The 21,019-nt window shown below is 40.9% G+C and overlaps 1 protein-coding gene across 1 annotated transcript; it reads left to right on the top strand.

Moving 5' to 3' along the window:
* Positions 1-9,551: 9,551 nt before the first annotated feature.
* On the top strand, positions 9,552-19,821 carry pdha1a (pyruvate dehydrogenase E1 subunit alpha 1a). The gene is made up of 11 exons (XM_056284390.1): positions 9,552-9,650; positions 10,409-10,477; positions 10,562-10,735; positions 12,115-12,241; positions 12,416-12,507; positions 12,917-13,009; positions 13,171-13,326; positions 14,193-14,264; positions 14,362-14,429; positions 15,135-15,243; positions 17,644-19,821. Exons 1-11 carry the CDS (start codon positions 9,603-9,605, stop codon positions 17,806-17,808), a joined length of 1,173 nt encoding a protein of 390 aa, XP_056140365.1. The 5' UTR covers positions 9,552-9,602; the 3' UTR covers positions 17,809-19,821.
* The last annotated feature ends 1,198 nt before the right edge of the window (positions 19,822-21,019 follow it).

Genomic DNA, 21,019 nt, shown 5'->3' with positions numbered 1-21,019 from the left:
TTCACAAATGTGATATTTGATTGGTGAAGCTATACCTTGTAAGTTACATTGTGCAACAGAGATGCAGGGACCACTACCTTTAACTGACAGGCTATAGCTGTGTTTGAGAAAATGGTAATGAGTTTTATTGCACAAATGTCTGATACTGTCGATTTTTTTACTGTCGAGTCATTTTAGCCTGTGACACCTATTTCTGCACAAGTGGGCAATGAATTTCCCACTAGCATTGAGCCTACTAGTATAATACAAAACATGGAGTACCTGTTATCTCAACTAACCCATAGTCATGGTCCAAGTGGGACCAATGGGAAATTGTGATCCGCAGCAAGAGAGTCAAATTTCCTATAGTTTGCCTTACCGCATGATATATTGATGATAAAAAATCACTTAGCTTGCTTTCCTTTGTTAAATATAGTGGAGAGATACCTAGTACAGTGCAGAATCCCTCTCACAGCACTTTGGCTGATGATGTGAGGTTGGAAAGGATTGCAATGCTTACCTAAGCCAACTTTTCAGACCCACTTACTAAAAATTGCCTATTAAAAAGGAAAAAAAATGTTTCCCAATACATTTTAATTGTGTTTAACTGGTACAGTTTCTTTCTGTGATCTATGGGCTATTTGGTGATGAGTTCAATATATTCTCATATTTCTCTCTTGCATTTCATGCCTATTGCTTTCTATGTAAGCCACAAGTCCTTGATCATCGACGACAAAGGAACAACATATAGACAAAAGTCTTGTCAGGTAAAGAGGGTCAACCTCAATTTTGCAACAATACATTCCTATCCAGATGGGAGTGGTCTCTTCCAGACATTGCTCCCATCCAGAGGGCACAAGTTACATGTGAATCAGTGAAGGGTTATATGAAAACTATGTAATCCACTAGCTTTTTGTCATAGTCATTCATACCTGTCACATGTCTGGTTTTAGTATCTCACTCCGTTTAAACTCTTCCGGGAATAACAGGCGAGAAGACAAGGTAAACATTCTCCATTCAACTGAATATTTCTCTTTTTTTTCTTCCGATTTTTTTTCCAAAATGCAGTTCCCAGTGAGAAAATGTTGATCACATCATGCAGACACACAAACGTGCAACGCCTCAAGGTTTTCTGGTTGCTCTTGAGGTCTATCAAACTCAACCTCAGAACCCACAAGGGGCCTTGAACAATGAATTTATGTGCAGTATCAAACAGACCGCTCAATCCGTCCTTTGCATTAGGCCTGTAAGCTTTCTACTGAAAACAGTCGTCTCGGTGGTAGCTGCGTCATCTGTGCCGCTGCCATCAAACTCCAGCCAAAACACATCAATAGCAAACGATAATCACATTAATTGCAGCATCGCGATAGGCTTACTTGTTATGACGCTGGGCGTTGAATTGATCGTCCTGTCCATTGCTATTTTCCACGGTGGACTGGACACCAAAAAAAAATGTATGCAAGTTATTATTTGCAGCGATTCGGCTCCAACTCGCAGCCACACGCTATGGCACAGGTATCCGGTTTCTACGGCTCCGGCATATTGCGCATCCCTTGTGTTTGCGCTGAAGAAGAGCGAGAAGGAAACCCCACTAAAGGTCAGTTAGGATATTGGGAAGGTCGTTGCAATCGTAAGGTGATATGCCCAAATGAGCAAAACTGCACATCATGAATGGACAGGGTGGATGGATGGAGGAGGAGGAATTGATGGTGCTCCTCTAGGATGATGGGCGTGGGACCGGACTAAATTTATGACCCGCTCAAAAAAAAAGAAGAGAGGAAATAACATTTCCCTAAGCAAAAACACGGCGAAAGTTTACGTGTGTAATGAGGTATAAAGAGTCCCCAGTCGATGTGTGTGTGAACTCGCCTTATACCGTGTGGAGTCGCCTCGCAGCATCCAGGTCGCAGATTCCGCTGATCCAGAGCAGCGTCGCAAACCTTCGACACTATTGGCGGCAGTATTGACGTTCACGTTCCGCCATTGAAAGCGAAGAAGAAGACTAACCACCCCCCCCCCCCCACAGGAAGACGTTCATCCGGGGGGCGGTGCCTTATGTGTTACGTCACACTGAGGGACGCTTGCCTGATGCGGTTTGTCGGCTCGCATCGGGTTTTCCCGTCACATAAACCAGCGAAATCGTAGCCTAAAAAAATGGTTTATTAACCTAATCCTTTTCTTAATACCATAATTAAAACAACAGGAGGCCTGACGCCAAATTGTAACGTTAGAGATTTTTTTATTATTATTTTTTGTGATCAATTTTTTACGAAGATTTTTGCTCCTTGTGCTGCTGGCACGGTTGCAACCGCGACTATAACTGACTGTTGATAAAGTCTCAAACTGGACATCATAACGTTATACTGGACATATTTACAACTAAATAGTGCCGAAATATATTGACATTTAGACAGACTAGATTATAGGGGTCTGTATTCTGGTACGATTGTATCTTGTATCAATCAATAGACGCCCAGCCCAAAACGGGCTTATAAGGAAAGACTACCAGTTTCCGTGTATATAGTAGGCGTGAGACCAAATATATAAATTATGGGAAAACATGAGTAGCATATTCTGCATGCCTTCATATTTGACACGCATCAAATAAACTGATCTCATATTGTTTGCGTGTATTATTCCGTCTAGTTAGCCTAATTCTCCAAGCTTTGGAAATAAAACTAGCCCATACTTGGCCACTCAGTCCCACTAATCATTTTCATCAAACCAAATGAATTCTGCCACGCTCTGTCAAAATAATTCAGGATTTTTGTTCGGCATTCTTACAAAGGTGCACGCAGGTTATCATATAAAGTAGAAAATGAAGTGCAATTTGTTTTCATCATCTCCCAGGTCACAGACCACATACGCTCTACCTTCTTCACTTGCTTACTTCTACTGCCAGGGGTAGGATGCCTCTTCTCAGGTGGATGTAGCACAGGGTTCCCCACCAAAGGTTTTCTGTTCTATCTACTTGAGGGTCCTTAGAATGGAAACGTTTGGGAACTCCTCATCAGAGGCAGTGCATGTTGCAACTCATTGGGTCTCATCATTTAGATAAATTAGTGGTTGTCAAAACATGCTATTAAAAGTAACTGAGGGCGCTATCTTACATCAAGATGCCTAGCCCATACCACAAGGCACACACAAGCAAGATCAACTATATACAAATTAAGGGAATACTATATTACATATACAACCTATCTCATGTTGAATGCATGCATTATTCAGCGTAGTTTGTCTGATACCTCCCTCCAAGACTCACCATATTTCACACACTGCCTCTACCACTCTGTGTGTGTGTGTGTGTGTCTTTTAGGGTGACCAGATTTTCAAAATCCCAAACCGGGACCCTAAAAAGGGTACCGCGCGTTCGTGCATGCACACATGCTTATGCACACGCTCACAAGCCTGTCTGTCTCACCGGACATGATGGGGGATGGATGTTGAAAACCGGGACATTTTACTATTTTACAGATATCTGTCGGGACTCGGGACACCCAGCTTGAAACCGGGACAATCCCGGACAAACCGGGACATCTGGTCACCCGAGTGTGTGTGTAAGTACACACGTCTCATACTGCTGCCACATTTTACCCATCTGAGAGACAAAACAAAGTTCATTCATTCATCATCCAAGCCGCTTATCCAGATCGGGGTCGCGGGATGCTGGAGCCTATCCCAGCAGTCATTGGGCAGCAAGCAGGATCACAGGGCCTGCGTGCGCGCGCGCACACACACACACACACACACACACACACACACACAATCACATGTAGGGACAATTAAGTATGGCTGATTCACCTGACCTACATGTCTTTGGACTCTAGGAGGAAACTCATGCAGACACGGGGAGAACCTGAAAACTCCACACAGAGGACAACCTGGGATGACCCCCAAGGTTGGACAACCCTGGGGTTCAAACCCAGGACCTTCTTACTGTGAGGCAACCGTGTTAACCACTGCACCACCGTGCCACTCAAAACAAAATGCAATCCATTAAAAAGCACAAAAACAAAGAGGCAGGAGGAATGTCTGCATACATAAAGGTGAAATCACATTCTTATAGACATTCTGTTTTCCTTGGTTTTTCTAACCCAATTAATTACAATATTACAGAACATCCATTCATCCATCCATTATCCAAACTGCTTATCCTGCTCTCAGGGTCACGGGGATGCTGGAGCCTATCCCAACAGTCATTGGGCAACAGGTGGGGAGACACCCTGGACAGGCCGCCAGGCCATCACAGGGCTGATACATTCACACCTAGGGACAATTTAGTGTTACAGAACATTTGGACCTGAAAAAAAAATAGTTAAAGGAGTCATATTCTCCAAGTCTTCCCATATATTATTTTATTTCCCAGTGATCCACTCAGAACATTTTTTTTAACAAACAAAGTCGTGCATTTATTCAAAGCCATCTTTTTCCTCCCTGGCTTAGGTCAGGCTATTTTGAGTACGTTTCTGGTTCTGTTTGAATGAGAGTGAAAAGGTAGAGTCCAAATGGTGACAGAATGCCATTTTGTCATCAGGAACACGTTTCATGAAAACTGTGATAAAACCCATAGAAAACCATGAAAACGGTTACTTTACTGCAAGTTCTCCTCATTTACCCATACCTCGAGTGAAACTTTTGTTGCTACAATGGATTTTCCTTGGTTCCTTGGAGAACATTTCCAGTGCCTCCTTGTACGTATGGGAAGTCAGACACCTCTGGCCCATTTATTGAGATCTGCATGCAGGCTGCAAGGTGTTCCCCCTGCAGCCTGTTGCAGATGTTTGTCTTGACCTACAAATACATGAACTGTTATGCGGTACATGTGATAGCTGATAGCTTAAAACAGTAAATTCCATCATGTGCGAGGTATTTCTTACCCTGTTCACGGTGGAGAAGACCCCTTCATTGTTTACACTGGTGACCAGGACCATCAGGCCAACACCAGTCAGCTGGACTATGGTCGGGTACAGGTCCCAAACTCCTCATATTTTGAGGATAGCTCTGACAATATGGCCAGCTGGGTCTTGTTTTGAAAAGGTTCATACAATGACTAACACTGTTCAAGATAATGTCCTGTGAAAAGGTCACATTTTAAAGTACCTGAAGTGGACCAGAGAACACTTGTTCCCTGAAAGAGGCAGATTCTTCAAGGACTATGCCAAAATCAAGGGAATAAAACTTCCCCACCAGTGTCCTCAGGTGTGTGTGTGTGTGTGTGTGTGTGTGTGTGTGTGTGTGTGTGTGTGTGTGTGTGTGTGTGTGTGTGTGTGTGTGTGTGTGTGTGTGTGTGTGCAGTTTCGTCAGGGAATGTAACTGCCTGTGGACCCAGTATCCCAAAAGCAGCAAGGACTCCAAACTCACTGAAACGCCTCTTGGGATGGGCAGTCGGGCCATCCAGATACAGATCCATCACCTGATCCAACAAACAGGGGGGGAAAAATATGCCAGTAAACCATTAGTCTATATAAAACTGCAGTGCAATGAAAATTAAAGTTACATCAATTAAATTAGCCAGAAGTGACATAATCATACCTGTGATCGAAATCTTTGCCAGAGCTGCTGTCTGTCCCCTGTATCGTCCTGTCCTCTTCTTCCTCTCTTCCGTTCTGCAGAGCTGCTGAATGCACCCAGTCCCAAAGGGTCGTCAAGACTTTGGTTCAGCTTTCTTTTAAGTATGAGCCAACAGGCTGATCATGCCCAGAATCTTCTAAGCTTTTTATGAAGGCCAGTGTGACAGAGACCTGGGAGAGGAACCAAATTGACTTGGATAAAAAGATCAATTGCGGTACCCTATGTTTGTGCAAAATAAATATTAAGTTAGAATATCGCAGCTGATTTTGGGTTATTAAAGTTATCTGCTGTTTGATTGCCAGGAACATGACATCCTCCTTTTGGAAGAGCTTAGAGAGGTGCGCCAGGCGGCAATGAAATGATGTGTAGCAAGGAATGAGTACAAGCCCTTAGCACCAGGACATTTGTGGGTCTCTACTTCCTCTGCCAAGGCTCCCAGTACAGCAGTGATGTTTTGCAGGTTTTTTACAGCTTCATGTCAAGAGAGCCACCGTGTGTCCTTTACTTGCTAGTCAATGACTGATAAAACAGTTTATAAAAACACTGTAAGCTGTATCACAGAAAGCTGAATCAGTTCATCCGGACACAGCGTTTATTGGGAGAAACGTTTCATCACTCTTGACATCTTCAGTCTCAAATGACTGCTGGTCCCCCCACCCTTATAAACAGCACTGGCAAAAGAGCTTCCCCTCCTTGTCTAAGTAACTATGTCCATATGATAACATTCAATAAATATCAATTTTCCCCTCATATATTGACATTTTATGAGTCAATGAAACATTACACTTTGATTAGGTCTACCTCAGTTGTTTACACACAGAGGCATCTGTGCTCTCATCAATTTCTGTGCAAATCGCTTGTGATTCACTCCTGCAACACAGCCTCGTGCTCCAGGACAATTGTGGGCTCAAATGAAGTAAGGACTGTGTTGCCTGTAATGAAACGCAGGGGTTGACCATCCAGTCCACAAACAAGAAAGCAAGCAAGCAAGCATCAGCATCAAGAAAGAAGAGAGAATTATTATTTTGTCATTGTACAGGTTACAGTGAATTAGTTCTCTGCATTTAACCCATCCTATTGTATAGGAGCAGTGGGCAGCTGCAGCACCCGGGGACCAACTCCAGTTCTTCTTTCCATTGCCTTGCTCAGGGGCACAGACAGGAGTATTGACCCTAACATGTATGTGTTTTGATGGTGGGAGGAAACCAGATCACCCGGAGGAAACCCGCGCAATCACCGGGAGAACATGCAAACTCCTCACAGCAAGGAGGGCCTGGGGTTCGAACCCAGGACCTTCTTGCTGTGAGGCAATAGCGCTAACTACTAGGCCACGGTGCCGCAAGTAGCCATAACATTTATTATTGATGAAATTATCATTTTGAAATTAAAACATATCATTTCTATCTGCTGTCAAACTTGACTGGCGCTGACAGGCTATTTTGTGATGCTCAGATGCCATGTGTTTATCCAGAATGTCCTTTCTGTAGGACTGGCAGGGTGACTCTACAAAGGCCTGGGTCTGGCTTCCTCTCACAATCCCCTGTCTTTGTTGCCTCCATATCCGGCAAAACATTCGTAAAAACATTCTTAATACCATTGCCTTGGGGGCTGCCCCTAAGGCAATGGATGACTCATCGGATGACTTTGGTTTAGCACTCCATCTGAAAATTATTTTGTTGAGACGCAACCCTTTCCTCCACAAAAATGTTCGTCTATTAGCCTAGTTTCATCTATTGACCTAGTCACTTTTACAATATTACCTCTTTAATGGCAATCCATATTTGTTCAACGTATGTCCTCTCTTTTTTGTTGTCTTTGTACCGACTTCTATGTCCCTATTGCTACCAAACAGCTCTCCTCTGTCCGGGCACAAGCCATGCTGCTAAGAAGGCTCCACAGTTTTTTCTGTTCCTTGTCTGCAAGCTTGTCCTTGCCTTACAATCACAATCATTATATGGTTATTTAGTCAGTATTCCACTGTTTTCATTACATCTACATAAAAAAAACACGTTTAACTCAGGATTCCTACACATTTTCCAATTAAGATTTCCTTACATTTTCTAGAACTTGATTTTTTTGATGGGATATGAAGACTGGTTGGTGTTCAGTATGACCTGATAATGGCTCTGCAATATGACTATCAGCTAGGCTATATCACTTTACATCTATAGATTATTCTTCACAGCAACAATTAACACAGAATGAACAGATGCATGACACTGTGTGTGGGTGGGTGGGTGGACTGTGAAATGAATGCACAGAGTTGTGTCTCTGCTGTTGGAAACACTTGGGCAAGTGCCTGCATCTCTTGCTCGCTGTAATCCATCATGAAGCACGTTGGTATCCACTCAGGGTTCATGTCTTCAAGAGGTCCAGTGCTTCTGTGATTGGCTTGGTGGTTTTGTTCTCACATATGAATTTGGCAATGGGTTTGTAGCCAACGTTAGTTCATACATGACTTGGTGGTTTCATTCTCACATATAAATTCTGCATCAGGTTTGTAGCCAATGTTGGTTCGTGCAACCAAAATAAAAAAGATGCATGGAATATTTAGACGTTTTTTGTAAGTTGCATCCAATAGAACCACGTCTCCATATCACTGCAGGAGCCTGGCCTGTTTTGCCTGTCACTAATGCCATATGGGTATGATTCTGAATGGTAGTGTTGGATGGGAAGTAGACCTGGTCTTCTTTATGGGAATTGTGCAGGACATGCGCACACAGCTCTATCAACACATATTGCTTCAAGGCTCTTTTCACAAATGCGACAGAGATTATTCCCAGTCCTACCATGTCCTGGATTTTGTCTCTCACTTTAGGGTGGATATGTGTTGAATAGCAACACCCTGAGCCAATGGTGTGGGTTTGGCGAGCTCCCACTAGTGGAATTTTGACAGGGATAAATAAATGTTGAGGTTGGTGGGGTTTTTTGGGGTCAATTCTTGCTTTGGCCTTTTCATGACATCTTCTTTTCTGGCTCTGGAGGCATGTCCTTTGACACTAAATGTGTCATAACTAAAACCATTTAAAAACAAAAGTTTTGCCAAACATCCATACATTACCATGCTTACCCTTACAGTGCACTGGGAAGATTAAGCCCTGTACTCCAATATAATTCACAGTAGAAAGATCAGCCTGTTATACTCAAGTGGGGCCTCATCTTCCCAGTTTTGCGGGAAATGACATACGGAATTAGGCTTTAAAAACGAAGCTAAAAACTCACCTCTTCATATGCCGAATAAACAGTCTTGCTGGGCAGTCCGATTTCATCCCTCTCTGGACATAGAACCTCTTTTTGGCATATACATGTTCCAGGGAATGCTCCTGCTATGCAAGATAATCAATATTTGGCGCAGTTGCACAAACTTAGATTTGGAAAATATTTAAAACCTAATCATAAACCTGCAGATTTGAGTCACTAATCAGATATCAGGTATTTAAATTCAAAAGGGCATTATTGAATAGCCTTACTATATCTATTATATTGTTTGGCAATGTATCTGCAGACGGTGTTCTATTGGGTGCTTTGTCGTGTTTACAGGTCAGAATGACTATCTTTATAAAACAAAGGGGGTATCTTCAGAGTAGCCCTCCACTTACCAAAGCTGTCACAGATTGCCAGTCTCTCAAGTTGTCAGACCAAGGACCATTGGAACGGGCCAGTCACACAAATTAACCAAAAACAAAATGAAAAGTTCCCAGAAAATGTTATTTCATCCATACCAGCTCAGCTGACAAAACTGGTATTTCATACGTTGTATCACATTTCAACGTTGAATAGGTGTATACTGGGGCGATGCTGGCAATTTTGTTAAGATTTAAACGGGTTGAAGACGTGAACAGTTATACGTTCTGATTCTAGCTCGTCCTGAATCAGCTCGAAGCACAGCCGACCACCATGTTCCGCGGCGTCTACAATGTATACTCCGTGCCAGTAGGTGACGGTATTGCGTCTTAAAGTTGCATATCGACCGTCTAAATACAGAAACGAAGATAAGGACGGAAGGACGGAACAGTGAGTGCGGTGTAGCGCTGTGAAAAAAGGGTGCCAAGATGTTGACTGGTATCTCAAATGTGCTGAGAACATGCGCCCGAAGAAATGTAAGTGTCCGACATGACGTTAAAGACGTCGTTATTTTTATTTATATCATGTTTTCAGTCAAGCGTCGTTGTTTGAACTAAAATATAGGATTTACTGGTGTCCTGACCTTGCCAGTCTCAACCAGGCCGGGTGAACATCTTGCTTGGCTGCTAGCATAGCTGAAATTGTAACATTTCACAACAGAGTTTTTATTTGGTGTACACTTGGTCAGTTGGTCGCTCTTCTACACTCAGCCTTGGTTAGAGGGTAACCTAACACGCGTACCTGTAACGCTAATGTATTTGGCATCGCCCTCTGATCCAGTTTAATGAAAAACAACAAACTTAATATGTGTATTGTGTCACTTCATGTTCGTTTTTTTTTTGCTCATTTCTTTGTTGTAATATACTTTTGTCATTTTATATGCTGTTAAATTGTTTTTGATTTTTATTCTTATGTCGATTCTAAAGCACTTTTAAACTGACGTATTTTGTTCTTTACGATTGTGATTGTTTTAATTCGTCGTTTCTTTGTAATGTGAAGCACTTTGAGCTGTTTTTAATTTATGAAAGATGCTATATAAATAAAGGTGGTTGTTGATTTTTTTTGTTTTTGTTTTGTGAGGTAGTTTCTCCCTATATAGTTCATGTCACATTTTATGCATTCTTCTTTGCTTCTCTTTGCCATCCAAATTCCACATGTATGCAAAGCAGTATTGGGAGTTGGGGTACAAAATATTATTTGTTTGTTTAACTTTGATCTTTTTCTCTGATGGCAGGGGGCCGCAGTGGTCATCTCAGCACGTACATATGCTGACTTCACTCCTCAGGCTTCCTTTGAAATAAAGGTAATCTTAAATAATAAATTTTGGTTTTGGAACAAATAGATTTATGCACACTGTATGTCATTATCGGTGTTTCCTTCTATATAGAAATGTGATGTCCACAAGTTGGAAGAGGGCCCGGCTACAGAGGTGGTTCTAACTCGCGAGGAAGGTCTGCAGTACTACCGAACCATGCAGACCATGAGGCGTATGGAGCTCAAGGCTGACCAGCTTTACAAGCAGAAGATTATCAGAGGCTTTTGTCACTTGTATGATGGCCAGGTAAGGTGCACAGAAGTTTCTCTCACCTTTTTTTATAAAGCGGCGACACCTCCTCTTACAAAATGATTACAAGCACGAAGTAAAACTTGCTGTGAAAAACCTTGGAAGAAAATACAAAATAATCCTTGTAAAAAGGTGTAAAATGTGCTTTGAAACAGAGTAAAGAATGATTGTTTACGATGCTTTTCTCACAATTGAGTTTTGCTTTTTAATACAGTCAAATGCTTCATGACAGACAAAAGCTGCCCCAGAGAATATATGCCACACATGTCAAATGTAGAGTTGGGGGATCATTTCTATTTTCATATCATCCAGTCGTGGCTACCTGGGGGCGGCGGGAGTGGGGTGTTATGTCACAGCACGCCAGTGAAATGCCAGCATAGACGATTTAGACTTAGTGTCAAAGGAAAACGTAACATCTCGTATTTGGGAATATTATCAGGTTTTCCTGGTTTGTAGTAGTAGTATATTTATTCATCCATCCATCCATCCATTATCCAAACCACTGATCTTGCTCTCAGGGTTGCAGGGATGCTGGAGCCTATCCCAGCAGTCACTGGGGCGGCAAGCGGGGAGACACCCTGGACAGGCCGACAGGCCATCACAGGGATATCCTTATATGGAACCAAAACTAAACAACAAAGAACCTCCTTCTCTCTAACCACAGAATAGCTATAAATGCAAAGTGTTTTCATAACAATTGCACTACACAATTATTCACCATCACTGCTCCAAGATAAGTTTTTATTTTGAATGAATTCCTCCCCACCATCAGTAGCATCCATGAATAACTCACTAGTGCTTTGTGATAAAGTACATTGAGTGCATTGAATATTATTCACTAATTCAATCTCATTCACTAATTCAATGTATCACACTTTAAGCACTGAATCTTGTTCATGGACAGGCCTGGGGAGGCTTTTCATCATGTACATTATATACTATCTTTAATATCACAATCCAAATAATATCCATAACATTAACTACTATTATGGAGCTCAGAGCAAAGTTTTGGTGGGCAGGCATATGGAGAACAGAGTTGCAGGGTGTCAGATCCATGGAGAAGAGACATAAAACTGGTTTGTAATTAAGGATTTAAAATACACTTTTGCAGGTTAATGGGGGCAGACATGGCACTCCACCAGAAACATCTCTAAATGTGCAAAAGGGTGCAGATTCTAGAGAATATTTTTCTAATATCTTAGTTCTGATAGTAAGTTAGTTAAAATTGCGTTAATATTGGCATAGGAAAAACCAATCTTCAATCATTCCTTCAATCATCGATATATGATCCTATCACCAATTGGCACAAGCCTAGTCAGTTGTCACAAATAAAGTAAGCTGTTTTTTTGTTTGTTTTGTTTTTTTTGTCTTCACAGGAAGCTTGTGCAGTTGGTATTGAAGCTTCAATTAATTTGTCAGATCATCTTATTACTGCGTACCGTGCCCATGGCTACACCTACACCAGGGGTGGGACTGTGAGGGAGATTATGGCTGAGCTCACTGGTGAGTTGGCACTGCCAAACCACATCAATGATATATACCTGACCCACAGACAGTACTGAATTCGGTCCATAGATGACCTTGAGTTCTAAATTATTTTGGTCTTTTACTGATAATTTTTCTCTGTCTTTTGCTTTGCCATTTACTGTTGTTTTTGTTTGTTTGTTTTTTTTTTAGGCCGAAGAGGAGGCATTGCGAAGGGCAAAGGGGGATCTATGCACATGTATACTAAACATTTCTATGGAGGGAATGGTATTGTTGGAGCTCAGGTAACTTAATGAATTATTTGCTGTCACTGCTAAAATAGTCAAATGTGAAATTGGATTAATTTGCACTCATTAAACTAATGAAGATTTGTGATTAAGTGTTTAAAGTACAGTTCCATTCCTAAATGGGTATTACTGGAAGGTGATGCAATGAAAAAAGATAAATATTTTAACATAATCATAAAAATTCACAAATGAATTTTTTTATTTCTTCTCTCCTGTAAAATATAAGCTATAATTCAGTAGATATTTGCAAAAATCAATCTGTTTGCATTGTTCAAAATGTATTTTAGCACTTCACACAATTTCCAAGGCACTTTTACCCAAGTGCCTTACAAATAAGAATGAATGTGATGATGTTCATTATCCAGAGGTTGCATTGCAGTCTAACATAGGTCCAAAATTCCTTTAGGTACCTCTGGGAGCAGGAGTAGCCCTTGCCTGCCAATATCAGGGAAACAATGAGCTGTGTGTCTGTCTGTATGGTGATGGTGCGGCCAACCAGGTATTGCACGTGCATTACAACATATGTAATCTTTGTTTTATTGTATTTAAAGTTGAGACACATTACACCGTCAATGTAAAAATAATGAAAAATTTGTGCACTTACGAGGAGAAAAAAAAATCCATTAACACTGACAAAAGAAAATATTTCCCTCCTTGCAGGGTCAAATCTTTGAAACCTACAATATGGCGGCTCTTTGGAAATTGCCTGTCATCTTCATCTGTGAGAACAACAAGTATGGTATGGGCACTTCAGTAGAGCGAGCTGCAGCCAGCACAGACTACTTCAAGAGGGGAGATTTCATTCCGGGTCTCAGGGTACTGCTGCCTTTCCTCATTTCTTGTAACTTTTTTTCACCTCGTAAAGATGGATTGAGAGCAATTTTTTAAGATCCCTTGTCTCGTGTACTATTACATGCTTTTACACCCAGGAGCTACAACCCAACTCTTCCACTGTTAGCCTCTGAGTATCTCACTCGGAGCATTTTTGGTTTATGTTCTGTGCCTTACTAAAAGGGTACCTTGGCAGTATTTTAAAGTATTTTAAAGATTTACTTATTGATTTCCCCAACCTGCAATTCCCCTTCTGGTCCATGGATTCAGTTCTGCCTCTCGCATCGCAAGGCTATGACAGCTTATCACCAGATTAGTCAGCAAAGTTCAAACATTTTATTTTGGGATGTTTATTTTTGTAAGTCATTTTCCTATATTGTATAGGCATATAGACCTATTCTTTTGTATGTATGATACAAGTCACTATCAAGACTGTATTAGCCAATAGTTTCGCTTGACGTAACTTTCCTACGATTATTTTTCACAACTTGTTTATTTTCTTACAGTACACAGAAATACACAAAACTTCTCAAGTGACCATATTTCCTGTTGGACCTTCCAGTTTTTCTGACATTGTTTCCTACTTTCCACTAAATTCAGTTCAGTGGAATCAAAGCTGTTGTCTGCTGCTGTTTACAGTTTCATACCTCTTATGTATGTAGAACAGATGCTCTGTAATTGGCACATTCTTCAAGATTAATTTGTAGAAAGAAGTGTTAAAATGGTTGTCATCTAGACCTAGAGAAACTAACAGACTGCGAAGGTTGTTTGACTTGTTCTTATTAACCAATTTATTTCCTGGGAAATAGTCAAATATTAACTTGTGAAATGGGTCTGTTTCCTGTGTGCAGGTGGATGGGATGGATATCCTGTGTGTTAGGGAGGCCACCAGGTTTGCAGCTGATCACTGCCGATCTGGAAAGGTGAGCAGCTTGTAATGTATCAGAGTGAAAGTTTTGTTGTTAATTGTTGTCGCCTGTAACTAATTTTTCCTATTTTTTTAACTCCTGCTAAAATCAGGGTCCCATCCTCATGGAACTCCAGACCTATCGTTACCATGGACATAGTATGAGTGATCCTGGTGTCAGGTAAACTTGCATATCTTCTAGACACCTTCATGAACACTTCAGCCTTCTTACATAAGTTCCGTAAATAGCAACCTCTTTTATTCAACGTATGTACTGATTACACTTATTCCTTGATTTTACAATTTTTGGCAATACACTTTGGACACTATTTTAAACAGAGTTGTCATCTGAACTTTGCTGATATTTTAAATTATATCTGCATGATGTTGCTTGCCCCTTGTTCCTGCTGTTTCCCACAAGTAGTCTCTTACCTGCTGTAGTGGCCCTGTGATGCCCTGTGGAGGGATGGACTGAGCACCAATAAGCCAAGTCAAGTCAATTTTATTTGTATAGCCTAGCTATTTGGTGGATGCCAGGCTTAAATAGGTATTGAGGAATTTCACAAATGCTCAAATCTGATACAGAGAGCTATAACTAACATATCAGAAATCAAAGCAACTTGGTGTTCTGCCTTTTGCAAATTAGGGGATATGTTTCCACTCTCTAGTAGAGAAACATGGATTTTATCCACAACACGTATGCTTCTAATGACCTCAAACTAATAATTTAAGTCTTAATATTGTTCAGTTAAATTAATGGTACTAGTATTGGTATCACTTTTGTCCTGTACTTCATGTTTAGTTCTCTGAATTGGAGTCAGTTGTGTAAAGAATGGTATTAGTGCATCCCTACCACTGCCCTGCCCCATTCTCTCCCCCATCTCAGCTACCGCACACGTGAGGAAATCCAGGAGGTCCGCAGTAAGAGTGATCCTATCTCCATGCTCAAGGACCGGATGCTCAGTAATAACATGGCCAGTGTGGAGGAGTTGAAGGTAGCTTATATATATTCAAAATCAGATGTCAACATATATTCCTTCATTGTCTTGGCTATACTTTCAATCACTGTTTTATCCTTGATTCAAACAGCTGGTTACATCTGTAAATAAGTTAAAACTAATACATTACCTCTGGCTGATTATTTCATCTTTATGTCAGAAATCTAAATCATGCTGTTTTCAGCCTGTCTCTACCTGCTACTTATTTTGAAATATGTGAATAAATGAGGTGGAACGTCAAAGCCCCTCTGTCACAGTGTCACAGGTTTGCCTGTCACAAATTTGCAGGTCCAAAAACTGATTTAGGGTTTACCATAATTGGCTTTTCAGACCTTAATCCAAGAATTCAACTTGTTTTCCTAATATTAAGTCATTTAGTAATGCAATGAGAAGACAAACTTTAATACTTAAACCTTTTATTTTTAATAGTTTTAATGAAAATTTGTGGCTATATCAAGACTGAAAGCATGTTATTGTGATAATTGTTTATTATTAATATAATAAACAACTTTACATGTCAGTTTTCTTACATGCAGCTCAAGAGGTACTAAACACTTAAATGTGTTTTTTGAACAGTAAATGAATGATATGACTGTACGATGATGAAACACATCAATGTTGGTGTTAATATTGACATGTTTTACCGAATTCATAAAAATTGCCGTCCGGGTGGCGTGGCGGTCTATTCTGTTGCCTACCAACACAGGGTTTGCTTGTTCGAATCCCCGTGTTACCTCCGGCTTGGTCAGGCGTCCCTACAGACACAATTGGCTGTGTCTGCGGGAGGGAAGCTGGATGTGGGTATGTTTCCTGGTTGCTGCACTAGCGCCTCCTCTGGTCAGCCAAGGGCACCTGTTCGAGGGAGAGGGGGAACTGGGGGGAATAGCGTGATCCTCCTGCATGCTACGTCCCCCTGGCGAAACTCCTCACTGTCAGGTGAAAAGAAGCAACTGTCAATTTCACATGTATCGGAGGAGGCATGTGGTAGTCTGCAGCCCTGCCCGGATCAGCAGAGGAGGTGGAGCAGCGATCGGGATGGCTTGGAAGAGTGGGATAATTGGCCAAGTGCAATTGGGGGGAATAACATCCCCCCAAAAGAAAATAAATTATAAAAATCGGCATTTCATGGGTTGAAAATGGCTCAACATGGCATCTACTGTTTTAAATAGCATTGAACCTTGCAAGGCCAATACTGACATAGAGTTGACCGGATGGGATTTATCTACTTCATGAAATACAAAAAAAAAATAATATTAGAGGTGGGCAACCCACCTCCCCCAGCCCCTGCCCTTGAGTGTTGTCTGTGAAACCGCACTCATTTTCAATCGAGACTCATCATTCAAATGAGTTGACGCTATTTTTTTTTTTTTGCTAATCTGCGCCTTTATTACATTTTCTACCAAACTTTTGAATTTCTCTCAAGTTATAGTTATATTATTTCATCATTTCCAATTTTGCCGCAATGGTTCGGACTTGTGCTTTTGACGGCTATAGAAGCATCATTGGACAACTGGGTTGGTCAGCCTGGAGTGCGAAGCGTCACTGGGCTTGTGCCGTGGCTTGGGGGGGCAGTCGCCCGCCTTTCTCCGCCGCCAGAAGGTGTGGTGCGCGGCCCGTCTCGTGGGGAACCTGGCAGTCGGTGTGTCTGTGCAGGGTGGGTACTGACACCGTGCCGGAAGGTGGGCTGGTAGAGGGGACCGCTGGGTACGGGGGTGTGTGGTGATGACTCTGGACGCACACCGGGCCTTTCTTGCGGAGCTCCCCAGCTATTTCCACCTCACACATCCACGCCCTCCCTCTCAGCCCCTTGCCCACTTTTTAGCATTTTTCAAAATTATACTGTGGGTGGAGTTAGGCTCAGATCTGGGATGGAAGTTACACATTAACCTTAGAAAGAGATACACAAAACAATCTAAAGCAGAGAAGATCTATAAAAAGTCTATTTAAAATTGCTTTAGAATCAGCTGACACAAGAGAAGGAAATTTAGAATAGTTTTGAGTATGTAAGATAATACAAATAAAATATTATAACAAAGAGATACATCTAAAAATAAAATGATGATCAAGTAAAGGGTTGTGCAAATTAGAAGATAGAAGGCAATTATGGTTGCTGTTAACTTCAAGGCAGTTCTCTGCAGCTTGTGTTGTAACCAAAAGGTATCCTCATAATTGCATTGCAATTAGCTATAGATGCTAGAAGGCTTAAAGTTGTAAAGACATAATATGCATTACACCTATGCTTCTATTGATATCCCAAAAAGTTGCAGTTTTGTCACCAAGGCACAAAATGTGCTTTAGAATATGTTCCACTAAGATATAGCTGGTTTTGATAAAAGAAATTTGCTTTTTATAAGCACTTCTTTCTCACCCTCTCCTTGCTTCATCTGTTTTATTTAGGAGATTGATGTGGAGGTGAGGAAAGAGATTGAAGATGCTGCACAGTTTGCCACCACAGACCCCGAACCCCCACTGGAGGAACTGTGCAACCATCTCTTCTATAATGAGCCAACACTGGAAGTGCGTGGCACAAACCCTTGGACCAAGCTGAAGTCTGTCAGCTAAAGTTGATTAAAGTCAATAACTCCATTCTCTCTCTCACCTCTTCCCTCTACTCTTTACTGGCGTATACTTAAACTATTACTCTTGCCATTCTGCCCTCTTCAGCCTGGCCCATCCCCCAAGCAATTCCCAACATTTGAACACATAGCAGTCACTTCTGCTCGATAAATTTCACCCTAAGATTGTGCCTCAGGCCAGGAACAAGTTGTCCATATCAGTCAAGATTGCCATTTTTGGTGTGTCAATTAGCAATTTAATGTAACCATAGGTGCCAAACTGATAAACACCTTGTTAGAGGAAAATAAACTGAGATTGGTAAGAATAAAGTTGGGAAGTTTTTAAGACCTTTAAAGGTCTTCATTGTTCTCATACAAACATGACACCTGAGTATCATACAAATTACTCTTGAGCATGTGATTTGGAAAAAATATATTAGTAATATGATAACTTCGCTCTTTGAAATCCTTTTCGTTTTCTCTGTTTTCCCCTTGAAGAAACTTAAAAAAAAAAAGTTAAAACATTTGTTGATATCAACTTCTATCGACCTTTTTCTAAAAACGAAAGCGACGAAATAAACCCATCTTGACACAAACTTAAAGATTTTCTATTTTAGCGGGTGATGTGATCTGGCCCTAGTTATTACAGTTGGATCCCTATTTTAAATTGTGTGAGGGCTAGCCAAGTCTCTATCCAAACATCCGGGTCCCTATCCTTCCCAAAGAGACCCTGTACTTATTTATTCATATTCCAGTAAACAGATTCTGACTTGACTAATTGAAGTAGTTTCAAATCCCATCATTTTCACGTCATCCTGTGTTACAGGGTCTGCAGAAGAAACGAAAAGGTAAATAGACCTTTATAGAATTATGTCTTGCAGAGAACGGAAGTGTATAAACATGATTATCATAACCCTATTCCCCCCCCCCCCCCCGTATGTATGGGGATGTGATGGGGTAAATGGGAAAGGATCGTCAAGGGAAGTAGAAAGGGTTGAAAAAACAATATTTATTTTGCCAAACCAAACATGTGCCTGACAATTCTGGTGTGGTTTATAAATTAATGTGTCGGGCATCATGTTTGTGGAACACTACAGGTTAAACAGGCAACACATAAGACTCTCGGAAAAAAAGCCTGAGCAAATACTCGGGGAGTCTGTGTGCCAAAGAAGCATTGAATGTGCTAACATGTATACAAGAAAATATCTTGGATACTCCGATATCCCTTTTGGTACTGTAACATCCTTTTGATACTGGCCTAAATAGGTTGCTTACCTTTTTTTGGGGGGTTTTTTTTTCAAAAACTTTATGAAATGGGGAAGCTTATAATCTTAAGTGGGATACTAAGCAGGGTATAAACTATCCTATTTATTACGGTGGATATTGGGATATTCTCATCCCAAAAATATAAATGCGGCATATGATTCTAAGCGGGATATGTACTATTATCTGGAGTACTTATGCATGTGAACACATTCAGTGTGACTCCTTGGTCTCATTTCTTTCATCAGCAATGACTTACTTTTCATTCTTCTTTCAAATTACCCCTTGCGCCCCCCAGAGAGGAGTATCTGTTATATCTGGCACTTGCTTTTATTGCTGAAGCTATTGCTTTGGTATGAATATTCAGTACCAATAAATTTGAAGGTGTTGTTTACAGGGATACTTTGACGTATTTAATTTTAGTCTGCTGTGTACCTTTTTGCCATGAGCTTTTCACATCGTGGTGAAAAGGTTTCTGCCTTATACTTTAGCAGACACGAAAGCTGGATTCAAACTAACAAGTACTTCTGCACTTCCTCATTGGGTAGCGGAAGGACGAACATGCTAGCCTGACTAAAGTACTTAATAAGATGACAGACGAAAATTAAGCCAAGCTATCCCTTCTGCTGGAATTGGGGGGCTGCTGAGACTCATGCTTGGAAACTGTTACATTGCAGACTCGATTATGAAAGGAAATGCAACTCAGTTGAGTTGGTTTTATGTTTGTAAACGCCTGCAATAAAGAAAATGGAAGATGTGTTTTGCCTATATTTGTCTTCGAAAGCATATGGATCACACCAAAAATAGCCATCAAAATTGGATTAACTCACGTAAAATGTAGACGTATACCTTTGATAAGGTTATAATAGGCCTTTTCACAGGGGTAAAAACTCTACAAACGACAGGGGCAAACTTTCATGTTCTTACTGTAACTTTTATTATTGATCACTCCCAATGTGAATACTCCATGTTGAATTAGGGACACACACGGGATGTTGCTCCTAATGACTTTGTATTTTGTACGAATGACTTAAAATCGATTAAGATTATGATGAAATCGTAGGGTGGATAAATTCTAAATTGTCATCTACTCGTTTGTCATTTACTGATACAGCTGTCTTACTTATTATACTTATTTTCAGTATGAAAATGAGCTGGGCCCGATTTGCCATGCTTTGGCAGGGAGCACCAAATGATTTAGACAACGACAAGACTTAAAATATTCAAAATATATTTTTAAATATTTGTCACATTTTCTGTGCGTCTTTCAGCACCACAGAAGCGAGGAGAGAGAGAGAGACGCAGTTTATTTCTGTAGTGCCTGTTCGGGTGTAATTCCCCCTCCGACCACAATGTGGGTTGCAATGGCAGAGTGGCGCTGTTCGTCCAGTCGCCACGGCACAGACGGATTCCTCCCATTTTAGTTAATAAAAGTAGTACACTTTATTGCTGATAGAAAATATGTCCAAAGACCATTTTACTAATCCGCCCTGTACAATAAGTACTTCTCTGTTTTACAAAGGTGAGAAGGAAAATCAAATCCTTTATAGACGATGTATCTGCCGTTTCTGACCAGGATAATGAAAAAATGGCTTTTTGTTGGTGGATTTTGAAATTAAAATTAAATCACTATTCTGTTTTAATGCCTTTGATTTCTGTTTCTGAAAACAGCACAACAACCAAACAGCCATAATTATACATGGTCTCAATGTGCTGTTCCTCACCAGGCGCCTGGCGATCATTCGGCTGTTGAAATGGTTGTTCTCGACTGTCGTGTTTGGTTTTCAGTTCAATTCAAAACTTTATTGCAGACTCAGGGTCCATAACAGACAAAGACGAGGTCAAAACAAAACAAAACGAGATGAAAGAATGAAGCCATAAAAGACAAGAACCATAGATAAAAGATTAACTCTGCAGTGTAGGGTACACAATACATAAAGTAAACACAATAAAAT

The sequence above is a fragment of the Lampris incognitus genome, chromosome 8 (assembly GCF_029633865.1).
Source record: "Lampris incognitus isolate fLamInc1 chromosome 8, fLamInc1.hap2, whole genome shotgun sequence".
NCBI classification, from domain to species: Eukaryota; Metazoa; Chordata; class Actinopteri; order Lampriformes; family Lampridae; genus Lampris; species Lampris incognitus.
This window is presented reverse-complemented; position numbering and strand designations above follow the sequence as displayed.

Excerpts from the sequence above, each read along its gene's own strand:
- pdha1a (XM_056284390.1), top strand. The coding sequence starts at position 9,603 with ATGTTGACTGGTATCTCAAATGTGCTGAGAACATGCGCCCGAAGAAAT. Across the intron at positions 10,478-10,561 it reads AGGCTTCCTTTGAAATAAAG|AAATGTGATGTCCACAAGTT; the intron begins GTAATCTTAAAT and ends CCTTCTATATAG. Across the intron at positions 13,327-14,192 it reads ATTTCATTCCGGGTCTCAGG|GTGGATGGGATGGATATCCT; the intron begins GTACTGCTGCCT and ends TCCTGTGTGCAG.